Source organism: Panthera onca, chromosome B2, assembly GCF_046562875.1.
Source record: "Panthera onca isolate mPanOnc1 chromosome B2, mPanOnc1 haplotype 2, whole genome shotgun sequence".
Lineage (NCBI taxonomy): Eukaryota > Metazoa > Chordata > Mammalia > Carnivora > Felidae > Panthera > Panthera onca.
Window position 1 is genome coordinate 91,506,020 of NC_138343.1, and position 23,543 is coordinate 91,529,562.

General features: G+C 33.6%; 1 protein-coding gene across 4 annotated transcripts in view; it reads left to right on the plus strand.

Moving 5' to 3' along the window:
* The window catches only part of GRIK2 (glutamate ionotropic receptor kainate type subunit 2), a 648,000-nt gene that overhangs the window by 603,229 nt on the left and 21,228 nt on the right, over positions 1-23,543 (plus strand). For all 4 annotated transcript variants that reach the window (XM_081795767.1, XM_081795769.1, XM_081795768.1 and 1 more), the window contains exon 14: positions 8,031-8,256. In XM_081795767.1, the coding sequence (XP_081651893.1) occupies positions 8,031-8,256 (226 nt within the window). The remainder of the gene's footprint in view (positions 1-8,030; positions 8,257-23,543) is intronic.

Genomic DNA, 23,543 nt, shown 5'->3' on the forward strand with positions numbered 1-23,543 from the left:
AAACTCTATCTGAACAGCTTTTCTCTTATGCTCAATTTGTCATTATCTCAATGCTTTCCTTAAAGAGAATTACATTATTTCATGCTTAGCTTATTACCTGACTTTCATTTTTCATATTGCTTTAAATAATACATTCTTCTTGAAAGTCTTTCCTAATCAGTTAGCAGCAGTAATGCACAGGGCCAAGCTATGTCTCAATTCCTGAATCATTCCTGGTGTCCTACATTGATCCTTTCCTCTCTGTAACACCAAAGCTAGGAAACCTGCAGAGACTGTACATTTTCTTCGTTCCTATCCGTGATTTTATCCTGTCCCTTGACAATAGTTGGTAATGACTTCATTGAAAGAAACCAATCTTAATCATAGTAGATTAAACAAAACATAGTATACTTGGTTCTTTCAATGTGTCCCATCTTTCACCTACAGTCTTATGTGCAACTTGATATGTCCTTTCTTCTGAGTTTACATACAACTTTCACACTCAGTGTACAATATTTTATTGATTGTTAATTTAATTTTTAATTATTTATTTAGAGAAAGAGATCATGGGAGGGGCAGAGAGAGAGAGAGAGAGAGAGAGAGAAAGAGAGAGAGAGAGAGAGAGAGAGAGAGAGAGAGAGAGAGAATCCGAAGCAGGCTCCACACTGTCAGCACTGAACCTGGTGAGGGGGTCAAACTCACAAACTGTAAGATCATAACCTGAGACAAAATCAAGTCACACCCAGGCGCCCCAATCTATTTTTATTCCTAATGTTTAATTTGTACAGCGTCTATCTATTGATTTTGACCTTAAAGTTTCCATAGTATATTTTACTTTTAAAATGTTCAACACTTTTCTATCTTACTATAAATAAATCTGACTGAGGCTTCTTATTTCCTCGTTACATAATACGTCTTAAGAGTGTCAGTATAATTCCACATATGTTTAACACAAATATTTTGAAATCACAGGTCAAGCCAATTGCAGTGTTTTAAATCCTCTTTTATTCTACTAGAGATTCACCATACTAAAACTAGGCATTATTAATTGTCTTTCTTTTTCTGGCTTTTTAAACCTCTCTTTTCTCCTGAAACCTCCTTATTGGCATTTAAACATGCTTCAATCTCTTTAATCTTTGAAAATCTTACCTAAACCAAAATATTCTTCTATCTACTGCCATGGATCTCCTGTTCTTTAGAGGCCTAGTTACTGATATACTTTTAGTTTTCTTTTTTGGCACTTTCTGGCTCTACTTTACTTCCTCCAAATCCTTCCTTAATCCGCTTCTATGTGTTTTCTAAATACTTCACTATATTAGCTCTTGCTAAAATAACTAAGGAAGTCTTTCTTGCCAAATCCAAAGGAAATTATTTCATTCTCATTGTATGCATTTTTTTCTTTTTTTGGCAAATCACTACAGGTAAGCATTCCCTCACTAAGTATCCTCTTGCCTTCATTTCTGCAGCACCACAGTTTCCAGATTTTCTTTCTTAATCTTTGTTCACTTTTTTTTTCTTTTTGCGTCTCATTTTCAGGCTCACTCATCTCTGCCAGCCTCTGAAATTCAAATTTTCACTAAGTTTGATCTTGGTATTCTATAATTTTTTTTTCTCATCTATCCACTACTTGGTCTTCTGTATCCAAGAAGACTCCAAAATCTTTATCTTTAGCTTGACCTTTTCCTGTACTCCAACTTCACATGACCAATTTATTTAGATGTTTCTTAGGTACCTCCAACCAACCTACTAGGTATAATCCTTTCTGTCAGCCTTCTTTTGATGTTTTTGTTTGTTTTTCTTTCTCGGTGCCTCTCTAGTTTAAGCCAGAGACCAATGATTCATTCAACCTAAACATCATCTTATTTCCTAGTCCAATAATGACCAAACATTATTTGTAACACACACACACACACACACACACACACACACACACACCTTGCAGTCTTGGTTTTTCTATCTCCAACAGTACTTCCCCAGTGCAAGTACTGTTACATAGACTTCTGCTGTATGCTCCTAAGAGTTGTGGTATTGGCATCATAGCTGTCTGTGTTGGTTAATTGGCCTTACCCAAAGGAAATATAAACTTTTAGTGTCTTCATGACAGGAGGTAGTTTTATAACTTAAAGTGCCCACATAAATTAAGATCTTTGCTTCCCAGAGAGACTGGATGGTAGAGGTGCTTATCTTCTTTAATGATTATATTTCAAGGATGGCTTCTGGGTCCTTGAGAAAGATAGCCCTGGACTATAAAACTGATGAGAGGCTTTTAAAAAGATTTGCATGTCAAAGATTCAAAATAAGAATTTACAATGACATAACTTTCTGAAGTGAATAATCTAAGAAAGAAGAGTGAAGGGACTTCAGTGGTTAGTCCATCTGAATTCTGGAAAGGCCAGGATAAAAGTGAGGTCAGTGGACTGTATACAGAAAGAAAGTCGTCTAAAGTTGAGAAAGCTGAGGGATCCCTTATCTTTTTCTCTATCATCGCTAGCCTCTTCTAGTACCATGTTCCTTGACTCTGTGTGCCACAGCCAAAGTGTACTTCCTTCAATTATGTCAACCCATCAAATTCATGTCCAAGATAGCATCTCTTAACTGATTTTCCCCTGTCTAGAAAGTTCACCTCTCATTATGTAGTTGACATGGACTCAGCCTTCAGGTATCACTTCTTTCCTTCTTTCTGTCTTTTTAACTTTTTTTTTTTTTTTACTACTTTTCTGGAGATTTCTTTAAACTTTATTTTCTAAAATTTTCCTTGAGGTTTTCATTTTTGATATCAGATTTCTATTTTTTTAATTTTTAAAATGTTTATTTTATTTTTGAGAGAGAGAGAGAGTATGCACACAAGTTGGGGGAGGAGCAGAGAGAGAGAGGGAGACAGAGAATCTGAAGCAGGCTCTGTGCTGACAGCAGAGATCCTGACATGGGGCTCAAACTCATGAACTGTGAGATCACAGCCTGAGCCGAAGTCCAATGCTCAACCAACTGAACTACCCAAGCACCCTTTGATATCAGAAAATTGGTAATTTTCTTTCAACAGAGTCCATTCAATTTTTTTTTTGTTTATATTTAACTCTCTGAGAACACTTATGCTATATTGCTTGTTTTATTCTTTATATTTCATGTTAGAGGCTCCCTTCAACTATCTGGTTATCCTTGGTTGTTTGATGATATATAACAGACTCTACAAAGCTCACTGGAAACTCTGGATGATTGCTCAAAACTGAAAAACTGTGAGCCTTGCTAGAGGGTGATGTGGTAGATCATTTTGTTGGAAATCCATGATATGTACCCTAGATAGAATTGATGTAGTGCAATGATTAAGAACATAAACTCAGTAACTAATATGCCAATGTTTGACTCCTGGCTTTGGCACAAAGTAGCCACATGAATTTGGGCAAATTATTAACCTATCCATGTTTCAGTTTTCTCATTTGTAAGATGACAGAAAAGATACTTATCACCTAATCAAAATCTTGTAAAATTTGAATTATTTAATATTTATAGATAATTTAGAATAATACATCACACATGCTGAACTTTATCTGAGTTAACTGATATTATGATGATGATGATCATCATCATCATTATTATATTTCTGGTGCAGTCAGTTTTGCTTGAAAAAATCTTCTGTGGTCTCTTCTGGAAGAATTCTAAGAACCAGGACAGAAAAAGACCTGACATTGGTTGTAGACTCCAACTTAAATTTCTTCTGGTTTCAATATGTCCTCCCTGGATCACCTGTGTCCAGTGTGTTCTTGTTTCCTCTCCAGAGAATAAAACCTCTAGTCTGCTGCTTGGGTGAGATGGAGCAGTCACCATGATGCTCAGAGAAAGGGAAGGGGGAGGAATGGATCAAGGATCAAGGATCTAACATTTTTAAAGACATTCTTTCAATAAATTTTACTTTTTTTAGAACTTTGGTCATCTGGCTTTGAGAAGCATATAGAAATTCCAATTTGAGGGTTGATGGGGGTGAGGGAGAGGGGGAAGTGGGTGATGGGCATGGAGGAGGGCACTTATTGGGATGAGCACTGGGTGTTGTATGGAAACCAATTTGACAATAAACTATATTAAAAAATAAAATGTTCACAAAAACTAAATAAAAAATATAAATATAAATAAAAAATTAGAAAAGGAAAAAAAAAGAAATTCCAATCTCTGAGACTTCTGTGGGAGAAATAGCATTATAAAAGTTACTTAACTGAGTTACAATTCACCTTTCTGCTTTCCAGCTTCCAAAAATTAATTTCTGTTGTACATTCTTCTATTGTTTTGTGCCTTATGGATTCATGCCATAGGAGAGAACATGTACTCAAAGGCGATAGTCAACCTGCCATCTTTGCCATACTTTTGGCATTTTTTAGGAAAATTAACATATAAGCATTTGGTGGTAGTATGCTCTCTTTTGGAAAAATAATCAGAATTATAAAAATATCATACTATTGCACAGTGTGCTCACATGTAGTGTCTTATTTGAGCCTAGCAAGAACACTGCAAAGTTGGCAGAGATATTTGACTATTATGCACATTGAAATTCAAAGAGATTAAATAGCTTGTATAAGAACATAGATTCCATTAATAAGAGACATACAGCTAGTGATCATTACTCCTGTCTCAGTCTGAGTATATTCAGAATCTACATGTTACTTAAGTATAGGTAACCAATTATTTCCGAGTGGTTAGGTCTGTAGGGAAAAAAGCATGCTAAGCTTCCTATTCAGCTTATGAATTTGTTCAGATACTTTGTTCAAATGCGTTGTAAGCTGTCTTAGCTGTTTTAAATTTGAAGGTTTCAGTAAAATTCATGTTGTGGAGTCCTTTTGTTTTTAAACCAGTGATGCACTGGATCCTCTTTGCTACTCAATATAATAGAAGTAATAAAATTGCCGGGAGATGCTAAAGGTTAGTCTGCCTTTTCAACTTGCTGTAGAAATAGGTGAGAATTGAAAGGCATCTCCACCCCTACCACACACACACACACACACACACAGAGTCTGCAGGCGCAGTGATGATTTTTAATCACACTTTGGGTTTTACAGTTGTGTTTTACAGCCGTCAATGGGAGGTGCAAAGAAGTGACTGTGCTAAATTAGAAATTGTGATCAAAGAATGACAACAAATCAAGCAAACAAGCCATATAGAATGTATATTTCTAAACTGAAATATCTCTTCTTTGGGTTTTTATTTTTATTAAGAGAAACAAAAAAAGTTTGGGTGACTTCTGTATCTAAACCTATTCTACAATTCTAAGAATAAAAGAAATACTTATATCTTCTGCCGACAGGAAAAATGAGTAAAGCTATACAAAAATTATAGACAATAGATTTCTGGAAATCAGAAGTAAATCAATGAGAGATCTTATATAGCAATGGAAGATTGGAAATGATTAGTTTCAAAATGATTATCAATAGTAATTTCTAAGAAGTGCTCATAAGAATAAAATATAAGTGCAGGAAAACATTCAAAGAATTTTACATGAAAATACATTTTGTAAAATTCATACTTGGTCAATTAAAGTTTCATTTTATAGATTAGATATTTCAAATGTAAAATAATACTACATTCACATTAATTTAAAATTAAACTATATATATCCATAAAGGATAGATTAGAAATAGTCTTTAGTTTCTTGGTTTTCAGTTGTTAAAAAAAGTTTGATCTGTTTACACAGCAACATATTAACTGTTAAAATAGAATTTTATACTGTTATTTATTATACTGTTAAAAAAGAATTTCTCTTTTTTAAGTTGTTTGTGTTGTATAATTTTTAAATTTGAAAGTACTATTAATATTTTAAAATTTATATTGCATATTATAACATATATAATACTATAAAAAGTGGAAGATATAATGATGTATGATTTTATAAATATATAGACATATTTAAATGATTATTGCTATTATAAACAATCTGAGTCCTCCTCTATTTGGGACAAAAATACTACTTTTCAAGTTCTTTTTAAATTAACTTGTGTCAATGGATGGAATGTGTTATCACTAATTGGAAATCATGTAACTAAAGCAATAAAACATTAATTGTTAACGTTCTTATAACTGAAACAAAGGAGAGAATTTAGGCAATTTATGACCACATTAGGTAAAAATAACTTTTTGTATACTTTCTTATCTCTGCTTGGTTTAGGCCTCAGAGAGTATGCCCATGTTATGATACTACACGGTAATATCATATTACCATGATATTTCATTATCACTCCTTGATAAAGAGTTACTTTTTAAATTATCAAGTCATGAGAGTGCAGTTGATGACCTACATTTTAGAATTATCATTTATGGGATTTTATATCTATTTGTTATCAGCCACAGATTTACTAAATCAAAAAATATGTCCAACTTAATTTTTTATTAAAAATCTCCTTAATCTGCAGGTGAGCTTTAATTTTGATTTTATTTTGTCTTTAGGTCTCGTTTGATGCAAAACATTAGGAGAAAAACTTTTTATCTTTGAAAGGAAGTGAGTTTGTTCTGGCTATTGTCATTATGTAGTAACATTTGGGAAGCCAGATGAATCTATGCAAAATCTCACTATTGGTGGGGTGCCTGGGTGGCTCAGTTGGTTAAGCATCTGACTCTTGGTTTCAGCTCAGGATATGATCTCATGGTTTGTTGGTCTGAGCCCCGAGTTGGGCTCTGCACTGACAAAGCAGGGCCTACTTGGGATTCTCTCTCTCCCTTACTCTCTGCCCCTCCCCTGCATGCATGTGTGCAATCCCTCCCTCCGTCTCTCTCAAAAGAAAAAAAAATATCACTATTGGTCTTAACTATTCCAATAAGGATTTCATCATAACCTTAAATATTCCTTTCATTTTTCTTTTCTACTTCCAACATATGATCATGTTCTTTTAAAATAATTGACATGCCACCAAAGCTGCTCAAATTTGTAATCCTATCAATCTTATTCTAGACTTTTTAGCTGCAGTCTTTCAAACTTTGAGCCACTGGCCTTTTGGCATGCCTTAGTGTTTCATTGAAGAGCAAAGGTTTGAATTTTTACCCTCTCTTAGCCCTAATGCTATACTTGTTTTTAGAAAACACTCATTATTTTGTTCCCCCAGCAAATTTAAGGGTTTTCTTCCTATTTCATCATTGAAATAATGCCATAAGTTTTCTAAATATTATTGTGCACCTGCTTTTAGTGGAAGAAGTAGTAATATCTCATTTATGATCTGGCATATGTAGGACTAAATACATGCTTAAGCTGTAAAAAGATTGCATATTTATGCACTTGAAAATAGTTTCAAATTTTATGACAGTGCTACCAATATAGTGAATATCCTCCTTGTGTTTATAGCTTCAGCATTATTTTTTGTGTTTGTGTAAGAGTTTAAGTGACATAAGGGCTTACAGCTGAGCTTTCCATAAGCAGATGCTAACCTTTTCATGTTTATGTTTTTACCAGTGCCCTCTGAACAAAACCCATTTCATTCCTTTACTAATAAAACCCTAGTAAAGCCTTACTGAGAATTTTCATTTGGATATAAAAACTATTCAATTTTATTGGTCCAGGAAACTTTAGTTAGTTTGTAGATCTTAATCACAGCTTTCCTGAAGCAGGCTACCAGAGGTTCTGTGGCGTCTGGATTGCGTTTCAGTGGAGAATTTTACTTGTAACAAACTCCTTATATTTGTTCAACCTATCTATATATATCCTTGTGTATTCTTGGAGGATGATGTGACGTTGGGTGTCACAGTCAACCAAACGAGGAAAAAGAAAAACCTCAAGGTTGTTACAGTGTCAGTTGGTGTCCAGTGTCTGTCTCTTCCAAATTTGATGTTATAGTAATGTTGAAAGATAAAATTATACACATGAGATACTCATATGAGATACAAGCACAAAAGTTCCTCCTTATTAATATTATTTTCTCTTTTTTTATTGGCTTCTATGATTTACTAGCTGTACATTTTTTAACATGATTTTTGATATGTTTGTTAAATAAATTTAAATGAAAAATAGTAAGTTCCATCTAAATATTGTAGGATCACATGGAAACTAAGGAATATATATTCTTACCTGTTTCATTTCTCCCTAGAAATCAAAAATATCTACATATGACAAAATGTGGGCCTTTATGAGTAGCAGGAGGCAGTCAGTACTCGTCAAAAGTAATGAAGAAGGAATCCAGAGAGTCCTCACCTCTGATTATGCTTTCCTAATGGAGTCAACGACCATTGAGTTTGTTACCCAGCGGAATTGTAACCTGACACAGATTGGCGGCCTTATAGACTCCAAAGGTTATGGCGTTGGCACCCCCATGGGTAGGTTTTATGTCAGTCACTTTTCTTTGTTCTTGAGTCTTAGTTGCTGTGAGGAGGAGGAAAAACAAAGCCTCCATATGCCTTTGGGAATTTTCTTTTTAATAAATCTATCTTGCTATGTTCGCTTACTGTATAAAATCAGGAAGCAATTTGGACATCCGCTTCTAAATAGGTAAGTAACAAAAGAAAAACTGATTTCCACCAAAATGGTTGGTAGACATTTTTACTGAATCGGTGTTGAAAAAACCCGCAACGTCAATGTAAAAGACCTTCTCAATTCTACATTATAAATGTTTTATGAATCAAATAGTTTTTGCATTTTATTTTTTTCAGATTTTTGGCTTAATGAGTATAGTATTTGAGTAGTATTTGAGTTAGAAAGTTAGTTAAACGAATGAGCCACAAATAGTTCATTTTTTCCTGTGGATATTCGCTTTATTGTTTAATTTTAGAGAAAATATTTTTTTAATTTATTTTTTTAAATATAATTTATTGTCAAATTGGTTTCCATACAACACCCAGTGCTCATCCCATGTGCTCTCCTCCCTGCCCATCACCTACTTTGCATTCTCCCCTAACCCCCATCTACCCTTAGTTTGTTCTCAGTCCTTAAAAGTCTATTATGGTTTGCCTCCCTCCCTCTCTGTAACTTTTTTTTTCTCCCCATCTCCTCCCCCATGGTCTTCAGTTAAGTTTCTCAAGATCCACACATGAGTGAAAACATACGGTATCTGTCTTTCTCTGCCTGGCTGATTTCACTTAACATAATACCTTCCAGTTCCATCCACATTGCTGCAAATGGCCAGATTTCATTCTTTCTCATTGCCAAGTAGTATTCCATTGTGTATATAAACCACAGAGAAGATATTTGTTTTAAGAGAAATAGCAGACTGTTTTCCAGTAACATATCTAGATCATTTGACATCTGGTTTAATTATTTATGACATCCTTTTGCTTTCATATGACAAAATTATTCTCTATCATAGTCATGAAATGAAATAAAGGATAATAATTGCCAGAAAAGGCAAACAATGGACATTTTGATTTATTGGACTTCATGTATGTGTATAATATATATGAATATGTATATTCATCTGATAAATAAGTGTATTAACATGCAATATTACAGTACATGTGTATATGTGGTGGGCTTAATAATGGATCTCCCAAAATATCCACAGTCTAATCCACAAAATATGTGAACATGTGACCTTATATGACAAAGGAGATCTTACAGATGTGATTAGTTAAGGATATTGAGATAGGGAGATTATTTTGGATTAACTAGGTGGATCCCTATAAAAAAGTAGCAAGGGTCAGAGTCACAGTTAAGGAGACATGACAATAGAAGAAGGGAAAGGAAGAATGTCTTAGTCCATTCCAGCACATGTGACAAAATACCAGAGATTGATTAAAGAGTAGAACTTTATTTTTCACAGTTCTATAAACTGGAAGTCCAAGATCTAGGTGCCAGCTGACTCCTTGTCTGGTGAGACCTGCTTTCTGTGTAATAGATGGGTATCACATGACAGAATAGTCAGGGATTTCTCTGGAGTCCCTTTTATAAGCTCATTCATGACAGCCACATCTAATAATGAATTTCCTCCCAAGAACCCCACCTCCAAATGCCATCCTATTGAAGATTGGTTTCAACATAAGAATTTGGGTGGTCACAAACCTTCAGACCATGGTGTTGGGAAGTTGAGGGGGAAAAGAGACGGAGAGAAATTTGAGAATGCTACCTGCTGAACTAAATATGGAGTAAAGGACCTGTAAGAATTAGTTTAGAATGCAAGAAAACATACTTTCTTAGAGGTTGAAGAAGGAATGCAGTCCTGCAGACACATCACTTTTAACTTGTGACCTTCGAAATATTAGGCAATACATTGGTGTTGTTTTAAGCCAATAAATTTATGGTAATTTGTTACAGCAGAAACAGAAAACTAATATTATATAAAAGGGAAAAAATAACAGGTTAACATGTTTTAATTAGCAACAGTGTAATTTTTGAAATAAAGGGGAAAACAGCTATTCACTGGCCCATCACAATAGCAAATGATAACTTTAAATTTTTCCTTAGCCTTAACTTCTGCAAATTTGTCAATGACCAGGCCAAAACTGATCTTCATGTATTCATGTTTAATAAATAGCATAGTCACATTTGTCAATTTATCTTCACTCATAAATTTAAGTTAATTTTGAAAATTTTCTTTGAAATGAACTAACATGTATACAATAGTTACAAAGTGGGGCATAGATTTATAAAATCCAATTTCAAAATAAATTCCAGAAATTACAATACTATAAAGAGTCTTTGCTTCTTTGAGATCATTTCTAGCAGCTTTCAAATGTCTGGTAAATCCAAAACCTTTCCACCTTATATAATGACTTCACACACAAAAAAATTCTACACTAAATTCTATCATATTAGATGAAGTTTTCTCTAATTTGTTATGTAATTCAAAATAGTTTGAACTAGCTTTGAGAGAATTTTGAGATACTATCTCCTGTAATACTACAAATTGCTATATTAATATAGTAGACCCCAAATAATGCTTCCATAGTAACTGTAGAAATGAAAACAAGAAAACAAAAAAACCCTCAAAATCTTGGATTCTTATTCCCAAAGTATGCAAACGTAGCTGAAATCAGATGTGTTGGAAGTAAATTGTATACTGGGAATTCTCCAAATTAAGTAGAATGTTATTAAAGAATAAAAAATTAAATGTATGTTAATTCAAACCTTAATAGAAGTTGGGCTATTAAAACTCAACAGTAATTGTTTAGAACTTAGATGCACAGAAAATATTTTTGAGGTGGAATATTTTATTTTTAATGTGTTTTGACTACCTAGTGTGCGGTGATAGTTGATATTATTGTTGTTTATAAATTCTGCACATAGAACTAGCCACTTTTTTGCCTGAAACAGAAAAAAAAAACCTCCCAAAGCCTTGCTGTTGTTATGCCAATGTATGTATTAATTACAAAGTTTTATACTTAACTCTAATATATGATAAATGTTTATTAATGATTGAATTTTCATAATTCCTGCTTGAGGAGCAAAGTTTTTGTGTTGATGGAGTCCTCAAACTGTGGCATTCACCATAGTTAGATCTGGTATGATTCTTTCCCTTGGTAAGAATTATATAATGAACTCACCAACTTCATGAGTTCGTGTACCATTTATCTGGAATTTTTAATGAGTGATTTCTTTGCTAACTTTTCAAGTATACTTTCATTCATTTATGAAAAGGTGTATAAGCAAATTTATATTTTCGGCAATAGACCAATAATGTGCTATTAGAAAGTATCGTCATTTGCAACAACCTTGCAATACGTGAGAGGGGTATTATGCTAAGTGAAGTAAGCCAGAGAAAGACAAATACTGTGTGATTTCCCTTATATCTGGAATCTAAATAACAAAATGAACAAAGAAATAAAAACAGAAACAGACTCATAAATACAGGAAACAAACTGTTGCTTACCAGAGGAGGGAGGGGTAGAAAGGCAGGTGGAATAGGTGAAGGGGATTAAGAAATAGTAACTTCTAGTAATAAAATAAATATCATTAAGATGCAATGTCCAGCATAGGGAATCGAGTCAATAATTGTAATAGTTGTGTATGGTGTCAGATGATAACTAGACTTAACATGGAAATCATTTTGTAATGTATAAAAATACTGAATCGCTATGATGTACAACTAAAGCTAATAAGATTTATGTCAATTATACTTCAATTAAAAAATGTCATCATATAGTATTATGCCCAATGATACTCTTTTTTTCCCCCAATGATATTCTAATTTAGCCTTGTCTTTTAATCTTGGGCAAGTCACTTGAGTTATGACTTCTAGATTTTTTTTAAAATTGGTAAAATTAGGTTATACTAAGAAAACTTAAGGTCTATTTAATTTAAACTTACAACAATTTTTCTGATAGTATGCTTGACAAATTCAGAGAGTTTGTTCTAAATTGGGCTAGAAACTACATGGAGAAATATGGTTCACTGATGTCTTAGAATAAATTTTAAAACTTAAGCACAGTTGTAAACACTTATGAGAGCTGTGAGCAGTAATTTGTTAGGCTCTCATTGGCTTGCAGTTTCATTTGGAAAGAGCTAGAGCAAATAAATGTATTTTTCAGTGTTGTTTCTGAAAGAAGTGAAATTCTCATATGTCTTCACCATCTTCTGCTGCTTTATATTATCTGGATGAAGGCAGAGATTTTTGTTTCTTTGTTGTCGTAAGCCTACGCAACTGCACCTGCATTCTGTGGACCCGCTATCATTTGTTGAGCACATAAATTCTACATCTGAAAATATGATCGTGCAGCAAGATTTATAAGCAGAGAAAACAAGTACTTTTTATAGCTAATAATAAATGTGGCATTTTACATTATTAAATGTGATGACCTCAGTAAACTAACTTGAGAAATCCAGGGTAATGGGAAGTAAGATTTGAGGAAGTGGTGTGAGAACTTTGCAGACTAGCACAGGTATTTTAGTTAGTGATAGTTACATAATAGCACTTATAATTTTAAAATTTCCAAAATAATTTTGACTTCTACTTAATATAAAATCTTGAACTTGAAATATTTTTGTTTCCTTGGTTGTTTGTTGTTGTAAATACAATGTACCAGTGTACCAGGAATGTCTCTATCATGCTATCTCACTTTGAGGAAATGCTTACTAAAAGTAAATCAAAATAGTGTATTATACAAATCTCAAAAACCCACTGGGTTATTTCAGATGTGAAAACTATTTTAAAAAGAAAGATAATAGTTGAACTAGTTCTCTTTTTTAATTTTTTAAAAAAATGTTTGTTTGTTTGTTTGTTTGTTTATTTATTTATTTATTTATTTATTTTTGAGAGAGAGAAAGACAGAGCATGAGCAGGCAAGGGGCAGACAGAGACAGAGACACGGAATCCTAAGCAAGCTCCAGGCTCTGAGCTGTCAGCACAGAGCCTGATGTAGGGCTTGAACCCATGAGCTGTGACATCATGACCTGAGCCAAAGTCGAACACTTAACCGACTCAGCCACCCAGGTGCCCCAATACTTGAATCAGTTCTAAGGAGTTCTCTGTTATAATTTATTGAAGCATACAAAAGGAAATTTTCAATCCCTCTTTACCCCTGACACTGTTAACCCCTGAAACCTTTTATTAAAAGGTAGAGACTTACTAAGGAAAATATAAAACAATTCAAAATATTAATAGATATAATACAAGCTATATTTTAATATAACTTCTTGAATTGAGGAAAATATACTGGGCACAGCACTTAGAATTTCTATTTCCTCTAATTTAAAGCTTATCTTTTAGATAAGATGAAAGAACAAAACAAATTAAACTATAAGCCTTAGGATGTAGTTTTTTTCTTTTATCTGTTCAACTCAGCTGATCAGATCAACTTTTGCCCTTCTGAAGAAAGCTGAGTTATTGTGGAAAATATTCATTGATTTTGGCAAGGGCACTTGCTTGAGAAACTTATAGATATCAAGTTGTATCTAAATGGATTCATTTCTTTGTAGTGTGTAGATAAATGGGGAAATAATAGTATGTTAGTGTTTTCATTAAAGTAATTTTTTAATTAGGCAATAACACATGATAAATTTCTAACTTTTATAGGACATTCTTGGAATGTTAATGTAAAATTATCAATACATGGGAATAAAAATTCAAAATCTGAAAAATACTATGATACAGTAAAATAATAGACAAAGAAGAATATTTTAGCACATTCTTCTTTATAGTCAAAGCCAAATATTAACTTTAATTTACTAAACTCTCATATCACTAAAAGTTATTTAATGCATGTAGCCTATATTTTATTTTTAGTCTAATTCTGAATGAGATAAAGTTGAAAACAATAATTTAAAAGAAAAATATTCAAATTATTCACCTGCATGTATTGCAATATATTTTTTGTTTCTCTTATTTAGATAACTTGTTTTCTTCTGTTTGACCGGATGTTAACTTCTTTAGTGAATTGAATTTTATTCATTCATAACAGTGTAAAATAAATTTTGAGACTCCATACATTATGAGTCTTAACTCTCATATCATTTCATCAGAGAAGTACAATCTAGAAAGAGGCATTTCGTACTTCACTCCCTTAAATACTTGACTTCTGAGAAAAAGATTCCAGGGAGTAATTTATGATTTGCTCTGCCATACTTCTACTAGAAATATGGCTTCATGAATTATTTATATTTATTTAGTCATTAATAAACACAAGGACATGCAACTCTAGCACTTGAATGAGATTTCTGACTTCCCATAAACTTTCAGCCAATATCATAATCTGCATTTTCAACTAGTTAACTAGCATTTGCCTATTGTATCATCATTGTTCAAGTATATTAAAGATTATTGATAATATATTTACTTTGAAAATTTTGTTTAAGCATAAATAAAAAAAAAATCATTCTTGTATGAAAACGTTAATTGAAGCTCTTGTTCTTTTCACAGCAAAAGTTAATGAGGTCAGTATATTCAAAGCAGAGACATGTGGGCTCAGGTTCTGAAAATTTAGATCAGTACCAGAAATACCTCAGGATTTTGAGTGCATATTCTGCAGGAGCCATGATTCATAGGGAAAATTTCATCTTTACAAATACCATAAATGTGATCAAAGAGAGAGGAACTCTCTTTGCTTTTAGTGTTGTTCAGATGGTCAGACATTGTCAAAGAGGCACATGTGATTACGTGCAGGAGATTAAAACAGAAAAAGACTTTGTCTCTTTTGGAGTGAGAAATCAGAAATGTTTCAAAAATTATATATATTTTCCTTTGTCCCCCAATAGCCCATGCAACTTCTTGTTAGCCTGCAAGGTAGGCCTCCTCTGGTGTGACTCATCCAGGGGCAACCCTCACCATTCATCATTCTGAGTATGATGATAACTGCCCAAAGTGTGCTGTGAAATCGCTGAATGACTCCAGTATAAGCTATTTAATTAGGGAAGCTCTGTTTACGCAAAAATACCTTAGTGGAGCAATCAACAATGATGTGAAGGCAAATGCTCAATAAGCAGATGCTGGTTTAATTAAGCTTGGGGTGACATCACATCCCTTTCACAGTTTTCCTGACGGCAGCACTGTTATTTCAACGTAATATTTACTGTATGGTAGGTTTTTGAAGTTGTAGGTGTTCTTACTCTTAAGTTAACCGAACTTCCTATGCCATTCAAAAGAATTAAATTAAGAAACACACACACACACACACACACACACACACACACACACACATAACAACTCTAGATGGGGTAAAGCAAAAAAGCAAATCGCAGCAGTTTTCATTAAGGAATATTTAAAATGTGTGAGCAGTTGCAATCTTGACTTTTAATTCACCATAGGTGATAATCTATTTATCTGAACAGGGAACATTTCTACTTAATGGCATTTTCTACTGCATTGCCTCCCTTCTTACTGCCCAGACTAAAAGCCTTCTTGGTTTCTCTCTTTCGAATATTGAATGCACATTGTACTTTGAAGACTAGGCAGACTCAGCAGTCCATGCGCTGGTAGGAAAGCAGCAGTCTCAAAAAATCCATTAGAGCCAGTTGGTGTTATTTTGGTTTGCTGTGTTCAATTTGGTAGAAATATTATAAAGTGACTGAACGGTCTCATTAAAACTATTTCTATTTTTAACAAGGAGTTAGTAGAATGCTTCATTTACTTCCTCATGACTTTAATCACATATATAAAATATGTGTCAGCTGAGAAGGGGATGGAGGGATTGTGTTCATGTCTGTGCATATTGTTGATGCAAAAGTTTTCTATAATATAATTTGTTCCCATTTTACTTGTGGGCTTAACTCATTAGTAAGTTTTAAGCAGTCAGTGAATAACTATTTCTGTGAACAAAATCCAAATTAACTCAGTCATATCATAGTCATACAACTACTGAAATAAGTGTAATACATGAAGATGTAAAGTGGAAATATAAAAATGAAGAAAAGATTAACGTAAAGTAGATATTTTTATAATGCTTTTGAACACTAAGGTTAGATTTAAAGATCATTTTATCACACACAAAATTGTTATATACATTTTATTTCTGTTATATTATTTAATTATAAATGCTAGGATATATTCCTATTTGATAATAGGGTTTTAATTTTACCTTTGTAAACTGTTTTATAACAAGTTTTATGTTAATGAATATGAAATAGTAGTAATCCTATTAATGATTCTCAGGTAACTTTTATCTCATTACAATGCTCTTACCCATAATCAGCCTAAAGTAAAAAATGTTGCAAGAGGTTGTATCATTGACTCTTTTTAAAAGAAAAATTAACATTTATTCATTTTTTGAGAGACAGGGAGAGAGAGAGAACAAGCAGAGAAGGGGCAGAGAGAGAGAGGGAGGCACAGAATCCGAAGTAGGCTCGAGGCTCTGAGTTGTCTGTACAGAGCCTGATGCAGGGCTCAAAACACAAACTGTGAGATCATGACCTGAGCCCAAGTCAGACGCGTAACCGACTGAGCCACCTTTATGGTAGAAGTATACAACTTTAACATATGAACAATGTAAAATTTCTTTCTTCACTTCTATTTTCTAATGTTAAATGCGTGAGATCTCGCTGCTTTCTTTCTTTCTTTCTTTCTTTCTTTCTTTCTTTCTTTCTTTCTTTCTTTCTTTCTTTCTTTCTTTCTTTCTTGTTCTTTGATGAAGTGGGAGATATAGATTTTGTTAGGAGAGGCATGTTGTTTGTTTAAGGCAGATGCCAGTGTTTATAAAAATAGAAATCAGTATTAGAAGCATGTTTTTTTCTCTGTTTTGCTCACCATCCATTTCTAAAATTCTCAATCCATCATATAATAAGTACTATAATATTCATCATTATAGATGCATAAAATCGCTGGCCTTCAGTTCTTCAGCTTTACTGAAGTGAATGAATACATTTGTCTTCATTAGTTGAACATAATGCACAAAAATTGATGCAAATTATTCATCTTTCTGCAGGTCAAACCTTCCATTAAAATGCATTCTATCTTTTCATTGCCTAAGCAGCATAATTTTAATGTTGGTGAAGCGATTTTGCAAGGCTAAATCAAGATCTAATAATTTTCAGGGCCTGAATTAAACAAAAAAAAGTCAAATTACACTTGTAGAAGCTGTATATTTCTGGCATACTGTTAAAGTCTAGATTTCCTGTCACTGAAAACAGATGAGAGTCTCAGTAAACTATGCCTGCTCCACAGATCATCAACAAACTCTGCGTGCTAGAATCTAGGAAGCTTCCAGAGGGAATTTGATGAATTGTAAGCACCAGTGTGAGCAGTTTTCATTAATAGTGTAAATGCTGACCAAATGGTGCCCAAACAATGCATAAATGGATAATTTTCATGAAAACAGAGCTAGTTCTGATAGATTTTATATGCAAACATTGGATCATTTCATTCATTTAATTAGCGTCTTGTGCAGATTTGTCCAAGGCCATGGGTTCAAACTCTATTATAGATTAGTTAGCCAGATTGACTATGCCAGATTGTTACCCTTTGGTTTGTAGGACTAAGTAAGATCAATCATTCTTACAGGGGAAAAGAGTCAAAGCACAGAGGTAAAATGTGGAAATACTAGATTCCAAATATGGCTGTCTTGCATTTGATGGTCCTCATGTGAAGGGCATTTTCTTAGCATGCTGTATAGAATGTGGGGCCATTGTAGTCAGGTGACTTATGTTCAAACCCATTGGAATGTCATAGGTGTCTTAGTTGATGTCACTGAGCCTGTCTGAGACTCAGCATCCTCATCTGTAAGTGAGGGCAAACATGTCTACGTAATTGGGTTGTAATAAAGATTGGGGCGCCTGGGTGGCTCAGTCTGTCAAGTGTCCAACTTCAGCTCAGGTCATGATCTCACAGTCCGTGAGTTTGAGCCCTGCATTGGGCTTGGTGCTGACAGCTCAGAGCCTGGAGACTGCTTCGGATTCTGTGATTCCTTCTCTCTGCCCCTCCACCTCTTACGCTCTGTCTCTCTCTGTCTCTCTCTCAAAAATACATAAACATTAAAAAAAATGTTTTTAAATAAAAAAAGATTGAACATATTATATTTGTAGTATTTGGATCAGGACACATGCACCACAAAGAATTACAAAGGAATGTCTTAAATGTTTTATCATTATTGAAAGGATGTATTGTGGTTTTTAAGTTATTTGTATCTTAGGTTTTTGCTGTCTATTCTTTAAGTAATCAGACATCTCAAATATATTGTAGATAAGGCAGATTGTTAATATAACCCATTCCTAACCACATGGAAATGTTTTCCTATGGAACTTAACTAGGGTTTTGCCATCACGTAATCAGTATACTGTAGTTAGCTAACCATCATTTGGGGGGAAGAAGGTGATTGATATCTACTCTATAAAGATGAGATAATTCCTATTGTAGACCATTATATAAATAAATAAAATAAAGTTTTTCCTTCCAAGCATTTCTTGAATGTTTAGTGAACAGAGTCCCAAGATGTATTCAGAGAACAGTATCTCTAAAGACATGTATTCTTCCTTTGTATTTGGTTTATCTATAAGAAATTTTATCACTGTACAACCTGCTTCGCTCTGTAAAATAATGAATACAAAATATAGATATACAACATCCCCTTTCTTAAGGAGACATTTGTGAAAAAATAAATTGAACACAAATTATGGAGAATACAACCTGGAAAGGTGGTCTGTTATATAATACAGGGACTCAGTGGTAGATTTCAGTGAGGAGAAAGCAGTCAGATCAAATTGCAATCAGACTTGAGCTCTACCTTAGAGGATAGATACTTACTCTTTTCAAAAATACATCCTCTCTCCCAATTTTGGGGTACTTGATGATTAACTACAATGATGACTTTATTTAAAATGGTCCAACTTTTGTAATTTGTTCATTATAGTTTGATATTAGATTTGGAATGAAAACATCATACTTAGGAAAGTATTGCTGACATTTCCATTCTTATCACTATTCAAATGATTACTATGCAGATGAAAAATTGTAAGGAAGGCAGGATTCCAGTATAAAACTATTTCTATTTTCATACTTAGTGTCAGAGTTTCATGATTTAATACCCAGAGAAGAAATGTGACCACAAATCTACTTCACCAGCTACTTTTTAAATAATATATATGAAAGATGTCAGAACCAGTGAAAATAGTTTACTTTTTCATAATATGCTGATAATATTTGCCCTTCTTATTCTTTTCACATAAGTTAGAGACTATTCAGAATATGAATAAAGGGCAACTGGCTAAAACTCATACTGTATAACTTGAATTTTTTATTAATAGACTTTTTTGTGCTTCATATAAGCATCTCCTTTTGTTATTTTAGATACTTGAATGTTCTCCTGAGGATTCTGCAAATAGTCTTTCAAATAGAATACATTTACATTGCTTTTCTATAGAAGTCATAAAGACATTGCATTTTGAGGTCTACTGCAAAGGGAAAAAAAAACCACAATCTCTATCAAATTTAAGCCAGTTATTGATTTTGAATATACATACTTTAAAATTTGTTATATCTATGATGTCCTTGGTGGTACATCCACTTGATATTTATATACACATTTGCTCCCTAAATGCATGTAGTCTCTGCCTTATGGTTTTTTACTTTTCCTCTCTCATTTCTACTTTAACAATGCATTTATTTTTGGCTCCATTCCATCATGACCCTGATATCTTATACCTAATTCTATCTTCTGTATCTAGAAGAAATTAACTAAGTGGGTTTGGGATGCTTTCACTATCATTTTTCCTTCCCATATATACCTTCCTAAAACAGAAATGTGATAGAAAGGAAATAGAAGAAATGTAGGCAAAAAGCAGCAAAAGAGAGTTATTTTCCCGACCCTTATTTTCAAAGCAATGCAACCTTTTTTTGTACCTATTCAGCAGACTAAGATAGTTTCATCTGTTACAAGACTATATAATATTGTGTTCTTCATTATAATGATCCTCATATTTATAAAATGTTATCCAATGTATGTATTTTTTGTTGCAGTGAAAACTCTAGAAAGGTAGTGCTCATGTGACATTATTCATCACTATATGCCTGGAATCTAACACCTGTGATAAGTACTATACACACCTGTGTGTGTAATATAGTAAAACAAAACAAAACAAAACAAAACAAAACAACCAAACCATGACTCAGACATGGTCCCCCCCACCCAGGGCATTCATATTATCACTTAGTAGGGAAAGAGACATGGAAAAACATTAGAATATGATATACCAAATGCTGTCCTAGAGTATCTGTAATGCCATTGCACCAAAAAAGAGGGATCCTGTATATCTCTGTGGCAGTCAAGAAAAAGTGTGCAAGTATAGTGAAGGATGAACAGAAATTTATCTGAATGAGAAGAAGTTCAACCAGAAAATTGGAGGAAGTGTAGAAATGTGGCTCCCCAGGCAATGGGAAGTACATTTAATGTGTATTGCTAGCAGGTTAGATGTAAGGAGAAGTGGATAAAATAAGAGAAGAAGCCTGTGATAGATTGAAGAAAGGATTGTGTAACACATTTAGGAATGGAGATTTTATTCTATAGCTGTAGAGCACCACCGGAAAATTTTAAACAAGGAAATGATGGTCCTAGATATCCAATGCAGAAAGATTACAAGGTATCATGGAGAATGGATCACTTTTATCTGTTGTTTACCATTCTGTGATTATAATGTTGATAATTTGATTTCAAGATCAGATTACTCTTCTATTTCTATGATTCTAATTAATGGACTCCTTATACTCCTATCAAATCGAAGGGTTTTGGTTGGATGCCTAGAAAAGAAAATGTAAAGAGGGAGATAGAACTTCATACCAATTTAGCTGTTATCTTACAGGAAGTGTGAAATGGGCCCCATGAAAGTATTTAGTTGCTATATATATTAAAGGCTTCATTTGAAATAAATATATTATAATTATTATATATAGATTAAAGATCTAGGTATAGTTTGGGTTCATATGAAATGACTAAAGATAACATTGCAAGCATGCATGACCAATTATTTAGTAATTAATATATTATTTTATTTATGCATGTGTTCACCCAACAAATATTGTGTCCTTATTGTGTGTTGACAAAGCAAATAAAACCCCTGCCCTTGTGGAATTTATAACTTATTAGGGTAAATGAGCATTAAATAATCACAGAAATTAATTTTTAGTTACAAACTGAGGCAAGTTCTAAGAGAAAATGAACAATGATGCTATGGTACTGTATAACAATATTATTGACCGAATAAAATGGGAAATGAATAAAATAAGTAAATAGAAACACTGAATAAATCTGGAAATATGGAAATATAAAATTAAATCTGGAATGTAAATGTAAAATTTGTCTTAGCACTTCTTAAAAACAAATATGGGAAGGAAAATGTCCTTTGAGATAATAAAACCCATCTTCTGCTGAGGCAAAGGCTCTAAGAGAATGTGCTCTGGTTCTATCTTTATTGGAAGATTTGATGGAAAGAATGGTAAAAAATAGATACAGCTCTAAAAGCACTCAAAATTTGTTGTGCATTTATGGCACTTAGCACTCATCTCAGGATAGGGAGCAGGGAGCCATTTCATAAAATTTCACATTGCCAACAGCACTGTAATTTAAGAATGGAAGTTGAAATTCCAGCAGACACCCTCAGATCTTCTGGGCTAGCTGCTCTTTTACTTATTAAAGCACTGACCAAGGAAAACTGCTGGCTGTTGATTAAATGCAAGGAATGCATAAGAATTTATAAAGTGACTTGTTGCCCAAACTTATTCCATAAGGTCAATATTAGAAGTGTGAAATAAGGCTGTTTATGGACTCTACTTATTCTACTGATTTTAACAAGAGCCTTAGAAGATGTCCTATATCAGAAGCTCTACCCTGACTTATTTTGGCTATATCATACTCTATATATTATAATTGATTGAATATTCATTCAAAAAGAATTTGTTGAATGCTTGCTGTGTGATAGGCACTGTGCTAGATGATGGGTGAAATAAGGTGAACAATGAATGCTTGATTACCAATAACTGACAAGTAGCCTTGTCTTAAGCCCACACTTAAAGGGCTTCAAGTTCTTGGGTATATGTTTCAGAAACATTTATCAGATGAAACTCTTTCAGGGGCGCCTGGGTGGCTTAGTCAGTTAGACTTACGACTTTTGATTTTGGCTCAGGTCATGATCTTGTGTTTCGCCAATTGGAACCCTGCATTGGGCTCTGCGCTGACAGTGAGGGACCTGCTTGGGATTCTCTCTTTCTCCCTTTCTCTCTTCCCCTTCTCCGCTCTCTCTCTCTCTTAAAATAAACAACAACAAAAAAGAAAATGAAATTCTTTCAAAATAAAAGGAATAATTAGGGAATTATTAAAGTTCTTTGAGTCAAGCCCTTGAAATAACATATGCTTAGTGATTATGGTATAGTCTCATACCCACAAGATATGTACATAACTGTATTTCATAAAGTGCACAATATCTTGGAGTAATGACCAGCTAGAAGAAATCTAAAATTATGAGTAGACTTCAGAGAAATATCTTCCCAGACTCAAGGGGAGCAACTACCAGAATGTTACTTAAGTCTGTGCCATTCCCAGCACACAATATCATCATAATGATCTGGATAACTACAAAATATAAAACAAAAGAAGTTGAAGTTCTCTAGGACATTGACGGAAAGGATTTGTCATTATGAAAAACAGCACTTAGCCAGCCAGCCCCTCCAGATTTTAACAAAATGTTTAAAAGATTTTAATGCTGTTAGGAAGAACAAAGGCTGTGTACTTCCCCCTCCCCACCCCAAATTGTTTTTTTCATCAATTTTAATATACAAATATATTTAAATAACTGTTACAACTCTTGATCCTCAAAAGTATCTAATAAGGGGACTCAAAAGCCAGGTGTGGAGACATGTCTTAAGGTGAGCAGTGTGATATGAATTTTTATGAGCTGATGCTTCATGAAGCATATAGATCATTAGATGAAAAAGAGCATACAAAAAAAGAAAATGCAACTTGATTAGCTATGGTGTAATGATGTGTAAATTCAAAGCCAGGGAGGAAGATATCTAAGCAGGGACAAGCAGAAATATCTAACAAGAAACATAGTTTTGATGGAGAGTACCGATGTAATAAGAATAGTAATTATTGGGGGCACCGGGGTGGCTCAGTCGGTAAAGCATCTGACTTTAGCTCAGGTCATAATCTCACAGCTCATGAGTTCAAGCCCCACCTCGGGCTCTGTGCTGACAGCTCAGAACCTGGAGCCTGCTTCGGATTTTCTGTCTCCTTCTTTCTCTCTGCCCTTCCCCGTTCAT